The following is a 19,765-nucleotide window of genomic DNA, read 5'->3' on the forward strand; positions in this document are numbered from 1 at the left end:
AAATAAGTGTACCCTAAAGATTTTGTGTCATTTCCTCTAGGTCAGGTCTCCATCGCCTCTATCTGGACTTTGTAATAGCCCCCAAACAGACCTCCGTGTTTTAGTGTGTTACTTTCCCTTCATCCCTCTCACCACTACATGGTGCATTTAAAGAATACTATGAAACAGCAGAAAGAAAGAGGCATGTGGGAAATGTCCTTAACACATTGTAAGTGAAAAGGTCGAGTTAGAGAAGTGTGTCTGGAATGACCCCATTTGCATAAAAATATATCTGTCTAAATCCAGCGAATGTCCAGGACTGCACTGTCTCAGATGATAGTCACTAGCCAGATGTGGCTTTTTAATTTTAAATTAATTAGAATAAAGTTAAATTTATAATTCAGTCCCTCGGTTGCACTAGTCACAGTTCGAGTGCTCAGTAGCCACCTGTGGTTCGTGGCTACGGTATCAGGCTGCAGACATAGAACATTTTCAGCATCGCAGAAAGTTCTATTGCACAGAGCTGGGCTGGAGGGGTAGAAATCAAACTGCTCAAAGCGATTACTTCTGAGACTGACATTGCGTAGGCTAATGGGGGAGAAGACCATACTTTTTACGCTATGTAATTTTTAATTTTGTAACAAGAGTGAATTATTTCTATAATTTAAAAAATTATAAAATTGGTTAAAAATTAAAATGCTTTGCAACTAACTGCTTTCCAGAGACTCTAGGCTCTGAACCCAATTTCCTGTTGGTGGGCAATACAGTGACACTGTAGTTTTATTTTGCAAGTAGTCTCGGGTGGATTACCCTTCTTATGCTCCCTCATCCCTTCACATACACATCAAGTCCCAGTGAAACAGGGGCGAGAAAGCTGTGAGTGAGCAAACGGTTATGAGATGAAGAATACAAAAGGGGTATAAATAACTTGCCCTGCCCTTCAAAAACTTAGAATCCTATTAAAAGACCAGATATGCACATCAAAAAATAAAGATTAAAATAATTGATTACGCTTAACATGTATTGGGTATTTACTATGTGCCAGGCACTATTGTAAACACTTTACAAGTAATGTCTCATGTAATCATCACAACAGCCCCGTGAGGAAGGTATTTCAACCCATTTCACAGATAGGAAAATAGGCCCAGGGAGTTCAAGTAACTAACCTAATGTCATATGACAAATGTGTAGGGGGTAGGGGGGACTCAGTGCTTTGTTCCTATGGTACTCTTGGGGAAGGTCGGTACGCAAACAGGTCTAGAGAACCAAACAGGTCTGAGCAGAGAGTTCATGCTGGGGACCAGAAAGAGATAACTTTGTGGTTTCTTTTCTCCAGGTAAATCAGACCATTACCAGCCGACAGTGGAAGGAAAAAGCCTTACAATCTATGCCCAAGTCCAGAAATCAGGTGTAAGTTATATACTTTGTTTTTGGGGGTGTTTCCTATAGATTCCTGCCAGTTCACCATGCGTTTCTGACATTCACAGTCCTACGTGGGTTCTGAAGCAGGGGAAGTTAGGGGAGCAGAAGTCAAGAACAAAAGCCCTGGATATTAAGAGTCAGTGTCAGATGGGACTATTTGTTAGTGAAATAACAGAAAACACTGGGTAATCTTCTGGTCATCTGTTTATTCATAGGGGGGAAAAAAAAAGGAAGTTAGAAAAACATGATATGTGACTCCTCCCAGCTCTGGCATTCTAAGTGTCTACAGTTCCATGTTATAAAACTCTCTCCTTCTCTAGGGAAAAAGGCGCAGGTTTGAGGAGAGAGGGGAAAGGTTTATAAAAGCTATTGTGTGACATGTTGGTCTGGTCCAAGTTTAGAAGTTTGCAAAGTGCCAATAAGACAAGGAAGGAGGATCTTGAGAATTCTGGATAGAGAGCAGTTGAAGGGATGGAAGATGATAACATAGGATGAAAATGAAAGAAAGCAAAACTGTGGTGGTTGCACTGAGACAGCAGAGAGGGCTAAAGGAAACTAGAGTTATGATGAAGTCGAGCAGGTGTTAAGAGAGAGGCTAAAGGGATTATGATTAGTTATGCTGATATAGTTTTTCAGACATGAAGACAATTTTAGGCGATAGGCCAGAATCCGGCCATTCAGAGGGTATGATAAAGCGAGTTCTGGAATAAAGGATGTAAAGGTAAAGAGAGCTTTGGTTAGCACATTGGGAAATTTTATAAGACATGAACTTTTGGACAAAGCTCTTATTTCTGCTGTCCTCTAGTGGCCTGGAGGGTTATTACACAGGCAATGACAGCCACTGAGAACCAAGTTCCATTTAAATATATTAGAGTCCCAAGGGCAGCCTCCACCCTTGCATTTACACATTTAGGTAACCAGGTTCAGCTTTATCATAGCGCCTTCCCTACCCATTCCATGCAGTAAGCACCCCTCTCTTCACTGTAAAGTATGACATATATACCAAAAGTGCACAACATATGCGTCAGCTCAATGAATTACCCCATCTTAACAGCTAGTAAAGCAAATCTTCTACCTTGTTTTTCTTTAAGAGTTTTTGACAGTTCTTGACACTTTGTACTTTCATATGTATTTTAGAATCAGCTTCTCCAGTATCACACACACACAAAAATCCTAGTAGGATTGCATTGAATCTACAGACCTATTTGAGGAGAAATTACAGCTTGCAGTGTTGAGTCTCCTAATACAGTAAAACTATTACTCAGTAAAGAAACAGAAAATTGCCAGCAACCCCCAGACCTCCTTGTGCCCCTCCCAATCACTAGCCTCTCATTCCTCCCCTAAGATACCACTATCCTGACTTCTAAAAATATAATTTAGCTTTCTCTCTTTTTTCTTGACTTTATAAAAATGGAATCCTACAGTATTTTTCCTCTTGTGTCTGATTTCTTTTGCTCAGTATTACCTTTATGATATTCATACATGTCTTTGAGTTTAGATATAGTACATTCAGTTTCCTTGTTTTATAGATGTCAATGTATGACTATACTAGAGTTTATTTATCCAGTTGACTATTGATGGACAGCTGGATTATTTCCAACTTGAGGCTATTATAAAACTTGCACTATGAACATTAATTGTACATCTCTCTCTTGGTAGACGTGCACATATTTTTGTAGGGTATATACCTAGAAATAGAATTACTGAATCATAGAGTATGCATATCCTCAAATTCACTAGGCTAAACTGTTTTTCAAAGTGGGTGTAACAATTTACTTTTCTATCAGATGCATATGAGTTTTAGTAACTACAGATTCTAATCAAAACTTAGTATTATTAGTCTTTTAAATTTTAGTCATTCTGTTGATGTGGCTTTTTATAGTTTTATTTTGTATTCCCCTAATTATTAAGGAAGTTCAACAATTTTCCATATGTTTATTGACCATATTAATAATTTCTTCTTTCTTAAAGTGCCTATTAAATCTCTAGTCCATTTTCTTTTGAGTTTTGGGCTTTTCTTATAGATTAGTATAAGCTCTTAAATATTTTTACCTTTTTGGCAGTTATATATTAGCAAATACCTTCACCCATTCTGTGGCTTGCTTTTGCAATTTCTCAGAGATACCTTTTAATAAGGACAATTTCTTTCTTTCTTTCTTTCTTTCTTTCTTTCTTTCTTTCTTTCTTTCTTTCTTTCTTTCTTTCTTTCTTTCCTTCCTCCCTCCCTCCCTCCCTCCCTCCCTCCCTCCCTCCCTCCCTCCCTCCCTCCCTCCCTCCCTTCCTTCCTTCCTTCCTTCCTTCCTTCCTTCCTTCCTTCCTTCCTTCCTTCCTTCCTTCCTTCCTTCCTTCCTTCCTTCCTTCCTTCTTTCTTTCAGTGTAGAACAACTTAGTAATCTCTTTCTTTAAAGACAGCACTTTTTATGTTCTGTTTGAGAAAAATTTCTCTACTTTCAGGTAATGAAGATATTCTATCATCTTCTTAAAAGTGTATGGTTTATCTTTCTCATTTATATCTGTTATGTACCTGAAAATGATTTTTGGAGTATGATGCTTGATGAGTCAACTTTTTTCCCATATAGATAACCTATTGACCATTTATTGAATACATTGCCCTTGCCCACTGCAGTGCCACCTTCATCATACATCAAGGGCCACATATGTGTGGATCTATTCTGAGGTTCTCTGTTCTGCTCCATTGGTCTACGTGTTTATATTTGCACAAGTACTACGCCATCTTTACAAATCTGTGATTACAAATTTATTATAAGTTTGATATCTGGTAAGATTAGTTTCCCCACTTGTTCCTGTCCTTCTTCAAGAGTTCTTGGCCATTTTTGGTCTTTTGTATTTTTTTACTGTTTAATTTTTTAATTGAATTTATTGGGGTGACATTGGTTCACAAAGCCATACAGGTTTCAAGTATACAGCTCAATAAAAAACATCCGCACGCTGCATCATGCATCCGCTGCCCCAAGCAAAGCCTCTTTCCATGCCCATTGCCCCGGCCCCTTTGCCCACCTCCACCTGCTCCCAACCCCTTTCCGCGGCCATCACCATCCTGTTGTCTGTGTCTATGTGTTATGTATGTTTTTTGGTTAATTCCTTCACCTTCTTTCATACATATTTTCAATTCAGTTTGTCAAGTTCCACTTAAGAATCCAGCTGGAATTTTCATTAGAATTGCATTGATCAGTTAGAGGAGACCATACGTTATATTTATAGTGCTAAGTCTTTCCAAAGAGTGACATAGACTTTTCTTTATTTAGATCTTTAATTTCTCTAAGTGGTGTTTTATAATTTTTTTTTTGCATAAGAGGACTTGTACATTCTTCATAATGTATTACTTGGCATTTGAAAATTGGGTATTTTGGGATATTATCCACAATGTTATCTTTAAATATTTTTTTTTTTAGGTTCTGTTTATTACTGATATATAGGAGTACAATTAAATTTTATATATTAACCTTATATTTGCAACATTGCTAAACTCATTTATAAACTGCAGGCATTTATCTATAAATAATTTTGGATTTTTTCTGTACACATTTGTATCATTTGTAAAAAATTAGTTTTATTTTTTTATTTTTAATTCACATAACTTCTCTTTTCTTTCTTGCCCTATTTTTGTGGCTGAGACATTCCACACAATGGAAAATAGAAGTGGTAATAGTGGTATCCTTACATGGTTCCAAACTCAAAAGAAAACCTTTCAATATCTTACCATTAAATGTGGTTTTTGCTGAACATTTTTTGTAGCTATCTTTTAATCTGATTAAGAATATTCTCTTTGCCCTGGCTGGTGTTGCTCAGTGGTTAGAGCATCACTCATGCACCAAAGGCTCTCAGGTTTGATTTCCAGTCAAGAGCACATACCTGGGTTGCAGTTTGGACCCCTGGCCCAGTCAGGCTCAAGCGGCAGGCAACAAATTGATGTGTTTCTCTCACATCAATGTTCCGCTCTCATTCTCTCTCTCCTTCTTTCCCCTTCATTCTCTCTAAAATCAATGGGAAAAAAATATCCTCTAGTGAGGATTAATAATAAAAAAAGAATATTCTCTTCAAACTATGTAAAAAATGATAAAGTAAATCAAGCACTTATTTTTTTATAATTTATCTTTATTGTTGAAAGTATTACAAGTGTCCCATCCCCCCCCCCCCAATTGACCCCCAGCACCTCGCTCCCACCCCCTCCCCAGGCCCTCACCCTGTTACTGACTGTGTCCATGGGTTATGAATATATGCATATAACTTCTTTGGTCAATCTCTTCCCACCCTCCATCCCCCTTCCCTCTTTCCTCTGAAATATGATCATCTGTTGCATACATCAATGTCTCTGGATCTATTTCGTTCATCAGATTCTTTTATTCATTAGCTTCTTCTTTAAAAAGACCATTCAACATTTCCTGTAGTGCTGGTCTGGTGGTGATGAACTCCTTTAGCTTTTTCTTGTCTGTGAAGCTCTTTATCTGACCTTCAGTTCTAAATGATAGCTTTGCTGGGTAGAGCAATCTTGGTTGTAGTTTCATGTTTTTCATCACTTTGCATATTTCTTGCCACTCCCTTCTGGCCTGCAAAGTTTCTGTTGAGAAATCAGCTGACAGTCCTATGGGTGCTCCCTTGTAGGTAACTAATTGCTTTTCTCTTGCTGCTTTTAAGATTCTCTCTTTGTCTTTAACCTTTGGCATTTTAATTATGATGTGTCTTGGTGTGGGCCTCTTTGGGTTCCTCTTGTTTGGGACCCTCTGTGCTTCCTGGACTTGTAAGTCTATTTCTTTCCCAGGTAGGGGAAGTTTTCTGTCATTATTTTTTCAAATAGGTTTTCAGTTTCTTGGTCTCTTTCTTCCCCTTCTGGCACCCCAATAATATGAATGCAGTTGTCCCAGACTCCTTACACTATCTTCATATTTGTGGATTCTTTTTTCTTTTTGCTCTTCTGGTTGGGTGTTTTTTGTTTCCTCATGTTCCAAATTGCTGATTTGATTCTCAGCGTCCTCTACTCTACTGTTGATTCCCTGTAAATTATTCTTCATTTCAGTTCATGTAGCCTTCATTTCAAATTGCTACTTTATTATGTCATCAATGGTCTCAGTTGTTTTCATAATACTCTTACTAATATGCTTGAGCATCCTTATAACCATAATTCTGAACTCTGTATCTTGCTTGGTTCTATTCCATTTAGTTCCTTTTCTGGAGATTTCTTCTGTTCTTTCCTTTGTGACATGTTTCTTTGCCTCCACATTTTGGCTGCATCAAGGTGGTTGTTACTATGTATTAGGTAAAGCTGCTATGTCTTCTGGAATTTGTAGAGTGGCTTTGTGTAGTAGGTGTCCTGTAGGGTCCAATGGCTCAGTCTCCCCAGTCACCTGAGCTGGGCCTTCTAGGTGCTCCCTGTGTGGGTTGTGTGCACTGTCCTGTTGTAGTTGAACCTTGGTTGCTGTTGGCATCACTGGGAGGAATTGACCCCCCCAGGCCACATGGCTGTGAGGACCAGCTGCAACTACAGCCAAAGAGCTGGAGCAGGATTTACTTCAGTGGAGCTTTGGTGTTCACCAAGTGCACCCCTTGAGTGTGTCACTCATGGATGTGGTAGGGTTGTAATCCAGTGTGGTTGAGTCTGACCACCAGGTGCACTGTCTCTGAGGCCTCCTGGGGAGGTGCAAAGTCAGCCTCTGCCAGCGCCTTGCCCAGGGCCACCCAGCATGAGCTACACAGCAAACCGTAGTTGGCTGCTACTTGTGCTGGGCTTGGCGGTGCCCAGGAGAGGCCAAGCTATGAGCCAATGCAGCTGCCGCTAGTGCCAGGCCTGGGGCCGCTTATCAAGCCGTATGGGGCCCGCTGCTGCTTGTTTGAGAGATTTTAGGAAAGTCCTAAGCATGAGGCTCGAGAGGCCACTTGCATAGAAAAGCCCCTGGAAATGGCCTGGCTGAGCTGCAGGTGGGGGGGGCGGGGCCTCCGGGAATCACGGGGCGGGGCCAAAGGTGTGAGTCGGGTGCTGGCGATTCAAACGTGGCGCCCGCCTGCCGGCTTTGCGGGGAGGACTCGCCACAGGAGCCATGGCCTCCGCCAGCCCTGCTGCCTGGGAGGAAGCTGCCCCTCCAGCTCTTGCCCTGACTCCAGGCAGGTTAGTTCCTCCCCGAGTGTCCCGGGTCCTGTCAGGCTGCTGCCCGGCGCTGGGCTCAGAGGGAGCGCCCGAGTGAGTCCGCGCGCGGCCCTTTAAGAGGAGCTGCTGGGGTTCCCGCAGCCTCCGCGACCCTCAGGGACAGTCCCCGCTGGTTTCACAGCCCAGATTTGTGGGGACATCTCTTCTCGGCCCTGGAGCCCTGGGCTGGGGGCCTGCTGTGGGGCTGGGACCCCTCGCTCCTCCGGGAAACCCCCACCGCCGAGATGTCCTCCCAGGTTTAACCTGAGGCACCGGGGGTGGGCCCGAGAGTGGGTCTCCATGATTTAGCCCCGATCCGCCCGCATCTCCGCCCCTCCTACCTTCTCGGTGCTTCCTCAGCTCCCTGGTTGTGGGGCTCCTGTTCAGCCAGATTCCAGGAGGCTCTGAGTGACGGTGGTTCTGTGTTTTAGTTGTAATTTTGATGTGGCTGCGGGAGGCCGCGGGGACCAAGGTTACCTATGCCGCCAGCTTGTTTCACCCCAGCACTTATTTTTTACGACCAATCTGTGTACATTTTCTATTTTAAATATTAGAAATAATTAAAATGTATAAAAATGTTGCCTGTGAGAGAGAAATATTATTCATGTGCTTAAATCTAAAATAGGTAATTAAGAGGTTTAGGCTCATATTTACAAGTACGGCAACATGAGAGACATGAAGAACCAATCTCACTGACATTTCAAATGAAAATTCTAAGAGTTAAGTTGTTAGACAGTTGAAGTACTCTAAAGAGAATGGAGAACTGAAAATTTCTGAGTGCTGTTTAAAACCTTTGAAGAGTATAATTTCCCCAGAAATAACTGTTAAAATTTGCTTGTAGAGAATAAGATTTATAAGCCTGAACTTTATTTATTAAGAAGGCATTTGATGTAACTTGAATACATTGAATATTAATTTAAAGTTAATAAAAATTCAAAAGTTAAAAAGAATATTCTCTTCCAATCTTCGTTTCTTAAGTCATTTGTCAAGAATTAATTGAGCTTGGCCGGCATGGCTCAGTGGCTGACCACTGACCTGTGATCCAGGAGATCAAGGTTCGATTCCCTGTCAGGGCACATGCCCCAGTTCTAGGTTGGATCCCCAGTAGGGGGCATGCAGGAGGCAGCCAATCAATGAATCTCTCTCTCATCATTAATGTTTCTCTCTCTCTCTCTGTCCCTCTTCCTTCCTCTTTCCGAAATCAATAAAAATAAATTTAACAAAAGGATTAATTGATGTTGAATTTTATCAACACTCTGCATCTATTGATATAATCTTATGATTTTGAAAAATTTATCTTTTTAATTTATCTACTGAATTACACTGATTTGCAAAGATTAAACCAACTTTGTATTCCTGGAATAGAAGCAATTTAGTCTGGTCCTTTTTGCCGGATTTTATTTGCTAATATTTTAAGATTTCTTTCTGTTTATGTTTCTGAATGAAATGGCCTTTAATTTTTCTTTCTTGTAATGCCTTTGTGAGGTTTTGATATCAAGAGTATGCTAACCTCACAAAATAAGTTGGGGTGTATTAGTTTCCTAGTGATACCGTAACAAATTACTACAAGCTTGGTGACTTAAAACAACAAAAATTTCTTCTCTAACAGTTCTGAAGTCCTGAAGTCCAAAATGAAGGTGTCACTAGGGCCTTGCTCTTGCCGAGGTCCTGGGGAAGAATCTTTCTTTGCTTTTTCCAGCTTCTGGTGGTTCCAGACACTGTGTAGCATTTGTTAGCTCATAGCTACATAACTCCAATTTCTGCATCCAATTTTCCTCTCTCTATGTTTCGGTGTCTTCTCCTTTTTGTCTTTTTAAGGACACTTGTCACTGAATTTAAGACCCACCCTACTCCAGCATGACCTCATTTTGAAATTATTACTGTAATTATATCTACAAAGACCCTATTCCAAATAAGGTTACATTTTGAGGTTCTGGGTGAACTTATTTTGGAGGGCCACAGTTCAACTCATTACAGGATGTATTTCCTGGCTGTTATTCTCTGGATATGTTTGGGTAGAATATTTCTATTCTTTTTTTCCTTAAATATTTGGCAGGATTCATGGGTGAAGCTCTCTGAGCCAGGGGTTTCTTTGAGAGAAGGTTTAAATTTTTATTATTATTATTTCATTGGCCTTTTAGGTTAGTAATTAAACAAATGTTTCTATTCTTTTACTGGTTACCCTAGAAAATAAGGAAATGCATCCTTGACTTAACAAAGTCTAATATTTATTTCCTTCTTGGACAATACTTTAACTTCACCTTTATTTTATTTTATTTTATTTTTTAACTACATTTTTAATTTCACCACTTGATTTATGTGCCTTTTTGATCATTATTTTAATTTCACAAATATTTTAAACATACAAGACATAATTATTATTGTTTTCAATATGTATTTCAACTTACCCACATCCTTACAGTTTTCTTTGTTCATATTTACAGTGCCTATATGATATTACATAAAGACTGTGATGATATGGACAATTACATTTATTAATATTTCCTTTGGCTATTTAATACCTTCAAAAAGTCTATAATAATATAGAAAATTATTTACCAAATGTCCGCTGTCTGCTAGGGACTCTTATAGGTCTTATCAGGGCTAGCACCTTGCACAGTTCCAGGGGTTAGCGTTCATAAAGAACATGTCAGTATAATGCGCCTGGAGTTTCTTGCACATAGTGCTTCCTGGAGCTGTGCCCTAACTGAAGACACCAAGATACCAAAGGTACTAAGTTCTTACAACCATGTTTAAAAGAATTCTCTATGCCTAGATAGAAATCCTGAAGAGAGATCTGACGGCATATGAACCATATTGTGTTAAAATGATAAAACTATGGTGTTTCCTCTGTACTTTTGTCTTCTTTCTAAACTTTTTAATGAAATATGAAAAGCGTAAGTGATTTGCCTTCTCCCCATGCCTCCAAGTCAGGTCATAGTAACATCCTTCCAGGCAGTAAGACGGGCAGGGGTTTCTTCAGTTGATAAAGGTCTCTTAAATAGTTTTACATTCTTCTTATGCATCTCATTATTGCAAGTAATTCTTCCTTAAATTCGAAATTTCTACAAAATATAGTATCTGTGAATTGTATGGGACCTTGAAAGTCATCTATTTGAATCAGGCAATTTTACTGCTTGAATTACTTTCTACAACATTGCTTTCAAAGGGTTGGCTAGCTTCTTTTTACTAAAATATAGTCTCTGACCAAGCATTGGCATCATCACCCGGGACCTTCTTAGAAATGGAGAATCCCAGGCCCACCCTAGATATTCTGAAGTAGAACCAGCCTCCTAACAAGACCCCCAGGTAATTCATAGGCACATTAAAGTATGAGAAGCCCTGCCCGACTGGGCGTGGCTCAGCGGTTGAGAGTCGACCTAGGATCCAGGCGATCGGGGTTCGATTCCCGGTCAGGGCACATGCCCGGGTTGCGGGCTCGATCAATGACTCTCTCATCATTGATGTTTCTATCTCTGTCTCTCCCTCTCCCTTCCTCTCTCTGAAATCAATAAAGATATATTAAAAAAAAAAAAAAAGTATAAGAAGCCCTGATCTACCCCAAGCACTTCCAGTAATGAGGGATTCACTGCCTACCTACCAAGGCAGATTGTCCCACATTTGAACACCTTTTCTATTAGGAAAATCTTGAGTACATTGAACAAAACATTTCCCTGAAATTCCAACCTTGATTTAAACCTGAAGGACTTACATTACAAATCTAATTTCTCTTTTACACAGCAATTCTTCAAAATACATGAAGAGAAAGATCATGTTCCACCTGGAATCTTTTTTCCTTCAGTAAACTTTTCTAATTCCTTACCCCTTCCATAAGGTGACAAGATTCTAAGTTCTCTCCCATTAAAAACCATGTGCTTCGGTCTCAAGTCTTTCTCTACATCAGGAAAAGTGGAGAGTGGCAGTCCCTACACCAGTGTCCCCAAAGTGTGGTGAAAGGATGATTTCACTGGCATAAATTATGTCATCTCCATCTTACAGGGTTGTGTGTGGTCTCAATTTACCCCCACAATGACTTCCTCCTGGTACTGTAGATTTTCATTCATTCAAAGTGACACTAGCACTATTTGTGGGGCATGCAAAGAAATATACCCTATTTCTCAAGGAATTGATAGTCTGTTTGGAGAAACTATGTTCAAATATAAGTGTGTTAAATTCAGCACACAGTCAAGTGCCATAGTGTGTGAATTAGACTTTACATATCTGAGGAATTTGGGTAAAGGAGAGGTCATTATAAGTTTGGGGCAACCAAAGAAGAATGATATGATGGAAAGAGCCTACACTTTCAAAGTGCTTGGTGAGACTCCTGGCTTTAATACTTCTTGCATGGTGTACACTGGGGAAGTACATTGGGGCTTTGGCTTGTTCATCTGTAAAATGTGAGTGACAACAGTGTTTAGCAAATAGAGTGGTTGTGAGACAAATGAGACGACATGTGAAGAACTCTGTAAACTTTAACACATATGTGGTCAGTATTAAGTTCAGCATTTGGACAGGAAAAAGAAGTAAGGGAAAGCCGTGTTAGAGTGCGGGGATGGACTGAACCCTGCATGCAAGGGAGGAGATGAGCCAGGCTCAGGTACCATGCAGATGGCCTTCTCTTCGGGTGTTTCAGTAAGAGCCACTCCAGTTCCAGCTCCCTGTGAGGGAGACCTTGCAAGCCTCTGGGAAGCGCAAATGATGGACAAGGATGACTTGTAAGGTTGTGAGCTCCAAGAGGTCGCTTGTGGACCCCAAGCAAAGCCCAAAGAATTGAGTTCCAGGGAGTCTGGGGGAGATTTTCCACCTGGGAAGGAGGCTGGACCAAATTATTCTAAGGGGTTTTCTAACTCAAAGCTCTTTTATTCTGCGCTTCTCCATGGGGATTGTGGGACCGGGAGTGACTCTCTGTTCAGCTAACTTCCTGCTTTATTTGCTTCTCCATAGGTTGTTCAGAAGAAATCCGATCCCCTGCCAGCTCAGGACTCCTGCACCACCATTTATGTTGCTGCCACAGAGCCTGTCCCAGAGCCTGTTCAGGTGAGGCATCTCTCTGTAGAGTGAGGAAGTAGGAGGAGAGAAAGGGTGGGACCTGTGCAGAGCAGAAATAAAACAGAGGCCTGAAATGGAAAAGTCAGACCCTAGCAAGGACATAGCAAGGACCATTTGTGGCCTTGGTTGCAGGGCTTCTGGGACACCCCCCCATGGCTGCTCGCATGGTGTCACAGCTTGCTCTGCTCACTAGTGTTTCTCTGAGTGTTGTCCAAAGACCACATCAGAATCATCTGGTATATTTGTTAAAAATAAAGATTCCTGGGGTTTTCCACCTAGGATTCTGTTCAATCAGAATGTCTATGGCAAGTAACCAGGCATCTACACATTTAAAAACAACATCCCCCAGGTGATCCAGATGCACATTTAAGTTTGGGGATTGCATTTTGAGTCTAGGGGTTCTCAAGTCCAGCTGCACAAACCAGGGGTGCTTTGTTAAAATACCTGTGCCTAGGCTCCATCCAGCTTATTTAATCAGAATATTTTAGGGCCAAGTACCGCATAGGTATGAAGCCTAGAAGAGAATGTGGTGTGCAGCCCAGAATGAGCCTCACCTATTCTACCCATTGCAAAATCCGCATTGGATTAATTTTACTTGACAGAAATCTCTCTTTTTACTAAATGGACAGAAATAAATTCTGGGCTGAAATCTTGGTTCCAGTTATGCTCTATTAAAGAAAGCATTTTAGTAGACAGTTGAGGATTAAAAGACCACAGAAATGCCTATATTTACCCATCTTCTTCAAAGCTCCCACTGTATACATGCTCTGACTTCAAAATCTTTAAAAGATGATGTAAATTTATAATGACATTTTCTTGGGAAAGAAAAACAGTACGTTTCACATTTTATAGAAAAACCTCCTGAATTTTCCCATTTCTGTCTCTCTTTCTTAGACTCTTAAATCTCCTCTCCCTGTAAAGGTCTTTGCCCCAAATCGTCATTTCCTCTCCCTCCCCCTCTCTTGCCTGAACCACTTCTTCCCTCTCCCTTTGGGTCTCACTAACCCTTTTTAAAGCTCAGTAATTCGGAATTCTCTTAGCTTCTCCAAACTGTGCCCCATGAGAGCAAAATGAATGGTTTTCCTTATAAATCAAGGGAAGGGAAGAGGGCAAGGGGGAAGGAGGGCACTGAGTTCGGGTCCTCAGGTCACTGGGACAGGTCTCCCGGTCTCCTCAATGGCAGGCATACACTTGGGAGGGGGCTGCAGTCCATCTTGCGGGAGGACAGGCCGCCTGGAACCTGATTGCGATCTCCAGCCAGCGACGCCTGACTTTGACAGACCCTGAGCAAGCCTATATGCTACATGCTTTCTGAGACCCCTCCCTTTTCCTAAACAGTGCTGTTTCTATTTCCTCCTATGAAGCTAGTGTCACTTCCTCCATTCACAGACTTCTCCTATTTTGCCCCCAGGAACCAAGCTCCATCACAGTCTATGCCAGCGTGACACTTCCAGAAAGCTGACACCACAGACCCAGGGAAGGGACTTTCTGAAGGAACATGGCAGAGCCAAACTAAACACTGAACTTGGCCCCAGGTCTCAAGTTCTTATGACACTCTACACATCTGTGCTCCTCTCGGATCAACTCCCTGGTGATGTCACTTCCACTCCATCAGTGAAGTGAACAAGAAAGCGAAGTGTCCCAAGCACTTAGTGCGCTCTGCAGGGCACAGGCCCAGGACGGTTTTCCATCTCTGTGGTGTAGCAGAGCAAATGGAGAATGCAAACCCAGCGCGTCTAGACATTCCGGTGTCTCGCTCTTTGCTGGGACTGGATAATGAAAGCAAAGGCAGAGAACAGCACATGTAGCGCCTGTCTCAGACGGCTGCCATCAGCAAGCTGGAGCAGTTTACATCCTGGCTGCCTGCACTTGGTTCCAGGAGCTGATCCCGGTCACCATGCAGACCTGATACCTCGAGGCTCTGTGCCTCAGTTTCTCTCTCTGGATGGGCAATGAAGGATTAATTCCTTATTATATGTAAAACACTGTGATTTTTAAAAAAAAAAAAAAAAGAAAAGCTAAAGAGTCAATAAACTGAAAACATGACTTGGAGGTCTCTGAGCTTTGAATAATGGAATTAAAATCATCTAAGATTCTTCAAAGTATAGTTTTAAGAATATGCAAATGATGTTCAGATTTAAAGAAAGGCGGCAAGTCTTTGGTGATGCTGTTACAAAGGAAACTGCGACAGCCAGAACTTGTTTTAGGGTGACTTTTCACTTCTCAAAATTATTTTAAAATTCTAGTTTTCTTTTTACTCAGTTGAGCAACAAACCTGGAGCTTCAGACAAAACTCAGCAGGAGCTTCCTTATACCTCATGCCCGATCTATCCTGAAGTAGAAAATTAACAGACTTTAGCCCAATAGTTTCAAGGAATTGAATGCTTAATGAATTGCGGGCTGTAGACAGGTGAGCCTCTTTTCATAAAGTCCTATTTTCTTTCTAGTCTCTTGCTTTTGGACAGACCTTCCTCAATAGAAGCTCTTCTTTCTGATAGGTCCTATATGACCTTAGTGAACACTTTGAGAAAGCACCAACTATCTTACAACCCTATAATGAGGGTCACCGACTTTCTGGCTCAAAACTCTGAGGTCCTTGTTACCTGCACCTCCTCTGTCCAGTCAGTTCTGTTGATTGGTGAAACTCATTTCCTGGTACCAGTTTTGGTAATACTGTTGTTAGCTACAATCAACAGAAATTGGTCTGCATTTTTTTTAATCTAGGAAAGAAATCTATTGAAAAGATATTGGTTGGGTCAAATAACTGCTAGGAGGTTCTGTAAAACCATGCTTTGAAAATGAGCGGAAAAAAAGGGAAATTCAGGCTGTGGCTAGGACCACAGCCCGAATCACAAAACCAGCTCGGGGGTGACAATGCTGAGTGCCAGTTGCTCAGCCATTGTCCTCCCAGCACTAGCTCTGGACTCCTCCACTCCCTCCCTACCTCAGCTGGACTTGGAAACTCTTATTGCTGTTGGCACTGTGAACCAAAGTGTCTGAATCAAAGTGACTTCTCCAGGGTCCCTTCTTCATTTCTCCATCTCTAGTTTCGAATTCAAAGTCTACAGCTGAATGGCCAATCATAGGTCACACATCCGTGTTCTACTCCAAGGGAGACTGGGAATTGAATATCTGGCATTTTCTACTTTCATAGTGGTAGGTGGGATCTGCCTCTTATGAGTTAGAAAATTCCCCAAAGATAAGCAGTGGAATTCAATGCTGGTCAGGCAAAAAAAATAAAATGCCCATTATGTGACCTTTGTCTAACCGTAGGCTCGTTCGCAGTCTGTTATAAGCACTCTCTCCTTTACTAAAATTCAGCTTGTCCCAGCAACTCAGTTCCCAGCACTTGGGTTTTCCCTGTGGCTAAATTCTACCTGATGGAAGGGCAGGAATGAAAAGAAAAAGAGGAGGCTATTCCTTCGAAATTTCCTGTCCCAGGCTCAAGACCTCATTGGGGAGGGTGGCTGTATTTTGGAGCCTTTTGTGCCATCCTTAACTGGGAAAGCAGAGAACCAACCCCTCAGTTTTCCCCAAAGGCACTGTGAGGCACTGGGGTGTTCCTTTTCCTTGGACTTAAAAAATAAAACTGATACTTCAAAGCCTGATTTCCCCGTGTTTTTTCTGTAATGTTTTTTTCTGAATGAGCACATCTGAATTCTGGAGAACTCAGGGGGAACAGACTCGTTTTCGGTCTTAAGGGACTGCTCTGCAATACAGCCAGGTGTAGTCTCAAGGCTCTTGAGGACACTCTAGTGAAACAACCAGGGTGTGATTGGTAAAGGGTGCATATGCTGACTGAGGAACCACTGGTTACAGTAAGTTACTTCTCTCCCTGCAGTTTTTGTTTCTACATCCTGAAAAATACAGATAATTCATCAAGAAAATTGTACTCCTGTCTTGTGTAACCTAGAGGATTCATGACATAGTAAGACATGCTTTATAGCCTTGTGTCTCTATAGCTATAGTTATGAAATACTAAAGGTAGCTGATTTCATTTGATGAGCTGTGAGACTGTCCCTTTTCTAGGGCATGGGCAAGGGTTAGCTCTGTGCCCTCTTCACTAAAGTCAGGAGTCACCCTCCACACGGAGAAGAGAACTGTATTGAAAGGATTGTTTAATTTTTGTCACTGCCACAGTAATTGCCCTTCCCAAACTTCTCCGGATTCCCCTTGTGGAGCAAGTACACAGCAGGGTTTCTCAACTGTAGCACCATCGACATTTTGGTCCAGGTAATTGTTTGTCATGGCTGTCCCATGCACTGTATGTTTAGCAGATGCTAGTAGCCCATCCCTTGTCCCTGATCATGATAATAAAAAATGTCTCCAGACATTGCCAAATGTTCCCTGGTGGGAAAAATCTTCCCACTGATTGAGAACTACAAATCTAGAAACATATTGGCTACCTACTAATCTTTGAGTAGACTAAATATACTTCTATATACCAAGAAGTAGAGATATCAAAAATCACATTTTTAAAAATCCTTACTCAAAGATATGTTTAGAGAAAGGAAGAGGGAGAGAGAGAGAAACATCTATGTGAAAGGCAACATCGATTGGTTGCCTCCCTTACTTGCCCTGACCCGGGATCAAACACGAAACCTACACATGTGCCCTGACTGGGAATCGAATTTGAAACCTTTTGGTGTATGGGATGACATTACAACCAAATGAACCACCTGGCCAGGGCAAAAAAATCACATTTCGAAAGCGGCCACCTGGTCACTTAAGCATGGCCAACACCTTCCAATATTCCCAAAGTTCTCTAAATATTAGTTACCAGGATAGCTTTAAAAAAATACTGATGCCCGAACCCTACCTCAAACCCAAATCTGGGTTGAGATCTATATAGAACCAGCAACTTGGAGGCTATAGTTATAACCAGAAAGGACTTTGTGAAGAATTCCACCCAACAACCACAAGAGGGAGATGGAGCAATGCTTCAGTCCACCCCACCACATACACCCACAGCACCTCTTCTCTTGGCGCTAAAAGATGTGACCTTAGCCACAGACTTGCTGAAACTGGCTGGATTTTCATTAGTTCACAACACTTACAGGCTGGAGGGATGGTTGAACCCTCCCCTCAGACATAAGGAAATCCAGTGTGGATTGATGACAGACTCTAATCAAAGTTAACTGCAATAAGTTTATTTCACAGAAGACTCCTAGTTCTACTCAATGTTTCACTCATTCAACAAATCATTATTACGTTCCTACTAAGTGTTAGAGCTTGTCACCCTCTGGGAGATACAAGGAACACAAGCAATTAAAATGTTATATAATAGGCAAACCACCACATGACCTACTGGGAATTGATCTACTTGATAATAAAGGGAAGTGCTATTAATAATTACACTAGGGCAATGGCTGGGCAAACCAGAATGTGTAGTCACCCTAATAACAGGAACAAAAGGATCTTCAGTAAGCCACTGATAATGACGTACTCACATTTAAAAAGCAGAATTTAAAACACAGCCAAGGGCACAAATGAGATTCCCTTGGCGTCACAGAGGGCAAGAAAGAAGATTCCAAAGAGGTTGCTGAGGAGAAAGGGAACTTAGAGAGGGCTACTGGACTTGAACTTTGAGAATTATGTGAGATGATTTGTGAAATGAGAGAAGATTAAATAAAGGTTGTTAGATCAACTGAAGTGTGGTGCTTTTTTTAAAACTTCTTCCCATTTCTCACCCCCCTCCCCGAGATCATTGAGGGGTATGAATCAAGCATTTCTAGTCATAGGATTATGGATAGTCAGGGTTGGAAGAAACTTAAAGGCAACCAATCCAGTCCATTGCTTGGCCAAAACCGTGGCTCTCCTCTCCTATCCTGATGTTGTAGCCCACGCTTCACCACCTCCAGCAGTGAGGGGACACAGCCTCTCGGTGAGGCAGAGGGCATCCCTGGTTGTTAGACAGTTACTGAAGGGAAGCAGATACCCACCTTCCTGTAATGCCCCCCATCCCCCCCTCACCTCCACTAGCTCCGTCCTTATCCCTGCAGCTAAGTGGAATAAAATCCAATCCATCTTTTTGAAAACCCTTCAAACATTTAAAGACATTGATTCTTCTTTTCTCCTACCACCAACCCACCCTCCAATTATCCTGTTTTTTAAAATAATAAACAAATTGCCCCTTATTATCTTTACTATTTTTTATTTTTTTTTGGCCAGGTATTTGTGTGTGAGTGGGGGTGAGAGGGACTTGGCACCCGCCCCACAATAAGAACCAGAAGGGGCCTGTGGCATTGTTAAGGCCCGTTTGGTGTGCCCTTCCATGTCTGCACACTACCTACGAAGGCCTCTCTGAGAACTTTGTTTCATGCCCCCTTGTGGGCTCTCTGGGATCCCTGAGACGCAGTGGTGTGATATCACAGCAACTCTTCACTGCCAAGCTGGGGCGAGGGGGGACTCCGGGTGATTCAGTCTCAGAAAGAGGCGCTCTTAGCCCACATTGAACTTAAGTCAACCGGGAATGCGAGCCATTAACAAGACCTGAGTAAAGTGGTAAAGGGTGATGGAGAAACCAAGGAAAACAGAGGTGGACCGAAACGGAGAATATGGGGGCGTTATTTTTTTAATCCTTACCCAGGGATATTTTTTCCATTGCTTTTCCAGAGAGAGTGGAAGGGAGAGAGAGAGAAACATCGATGTGAGAGAGGCACGTCGAGTGGTTGCCTCCCGCTCGGGGGCCAAGCGTGCAACTGAGGTGCATGCTCTTGGCCAGAATTGAATCTGGGACCCTTTGGTCAGCAGGCCAACGCTCTAACCACGGAGCAAACTGGCCAGGGCCTGGAAGTGTATTTTAAGAAATATAGCTTCAGAGGAAACAAGCTGGCGGCACAGGTAGCAGCTGTCCCCGCCGCCTCCCGCAGCCACATCAAAATTACAACGAAAACACAGAACCACGTCACTCAGAGCCTCCTAAGATCTGGCTGCACAGAAGCCCCACAACCGGGGAACTGAAGAAGCATCAAGAGCGGGAGGAGGGGCGCAGACGCGGGCGGATCGGGGCTGAGTCCCAGAGACGCAGCCGCGGGCCCACACCTGGGGCAGTGAGTTAAACCCAGGAGGGAATCTCAGTGGCCCTGGGTTTCCCGGAGGAGTGAGGGGTCCCAGCCCCACAGCAGGCCCCTGGCTCAGGGCTCCAGGGCCAGGAAGAGACGTCCCCATAGCTTC

The 19,765-nt window shown here is 42.2% G+C and overlaps 1 protein-coding gene across 2 annotated transcripts in view; it reads left to right on the forward strand.

Annotated features, from left to right (window-relative positions):
* The window catches only part of SLAMF1 (signaling lymphocytic activation molecule family member 1), a 39,049-nt gene extending 24,998 nt beyond the window's left edge, over window positions 1-14,051 (forward strand). For both annotated transcript variants that reach the window (XM_087827675.1, XM_016215681.2), the window contains exons 5-7: window positions 1,316-1,389; window positions 12,485-12,577; window positions 14,001-14,051. In XM_087827675.1, coding sequence (XP_087683801.1) covers window positions 1,316-1,389; window positions 12,485-12,577; window positions 14,001-14,051 — 218 coding nt within the window. The remainder of the gene's footprint in view (window positions 1-1,315; window positions 1,390-12,484; window positions 12,578-14,000) is intronic.
* The last annotated feature ends 5,714 nt before the right edge of the window (window positions 14,052-19,765 follow it).

This window comes from Miniopterus natalensis, chromosome 19, assembly GCF_054644295.1.
Source record: "Miniopterus natalensis isolate mMinNat1 chromosome 19, mMinNat1.hap1, whole genome shotgun sequence".
NCBI lineage: Eukaryota > Metazoa > Chordata > Mammalia > Chiroptera > Miniopteridae > Miniopterus > Miniopterus natalensis.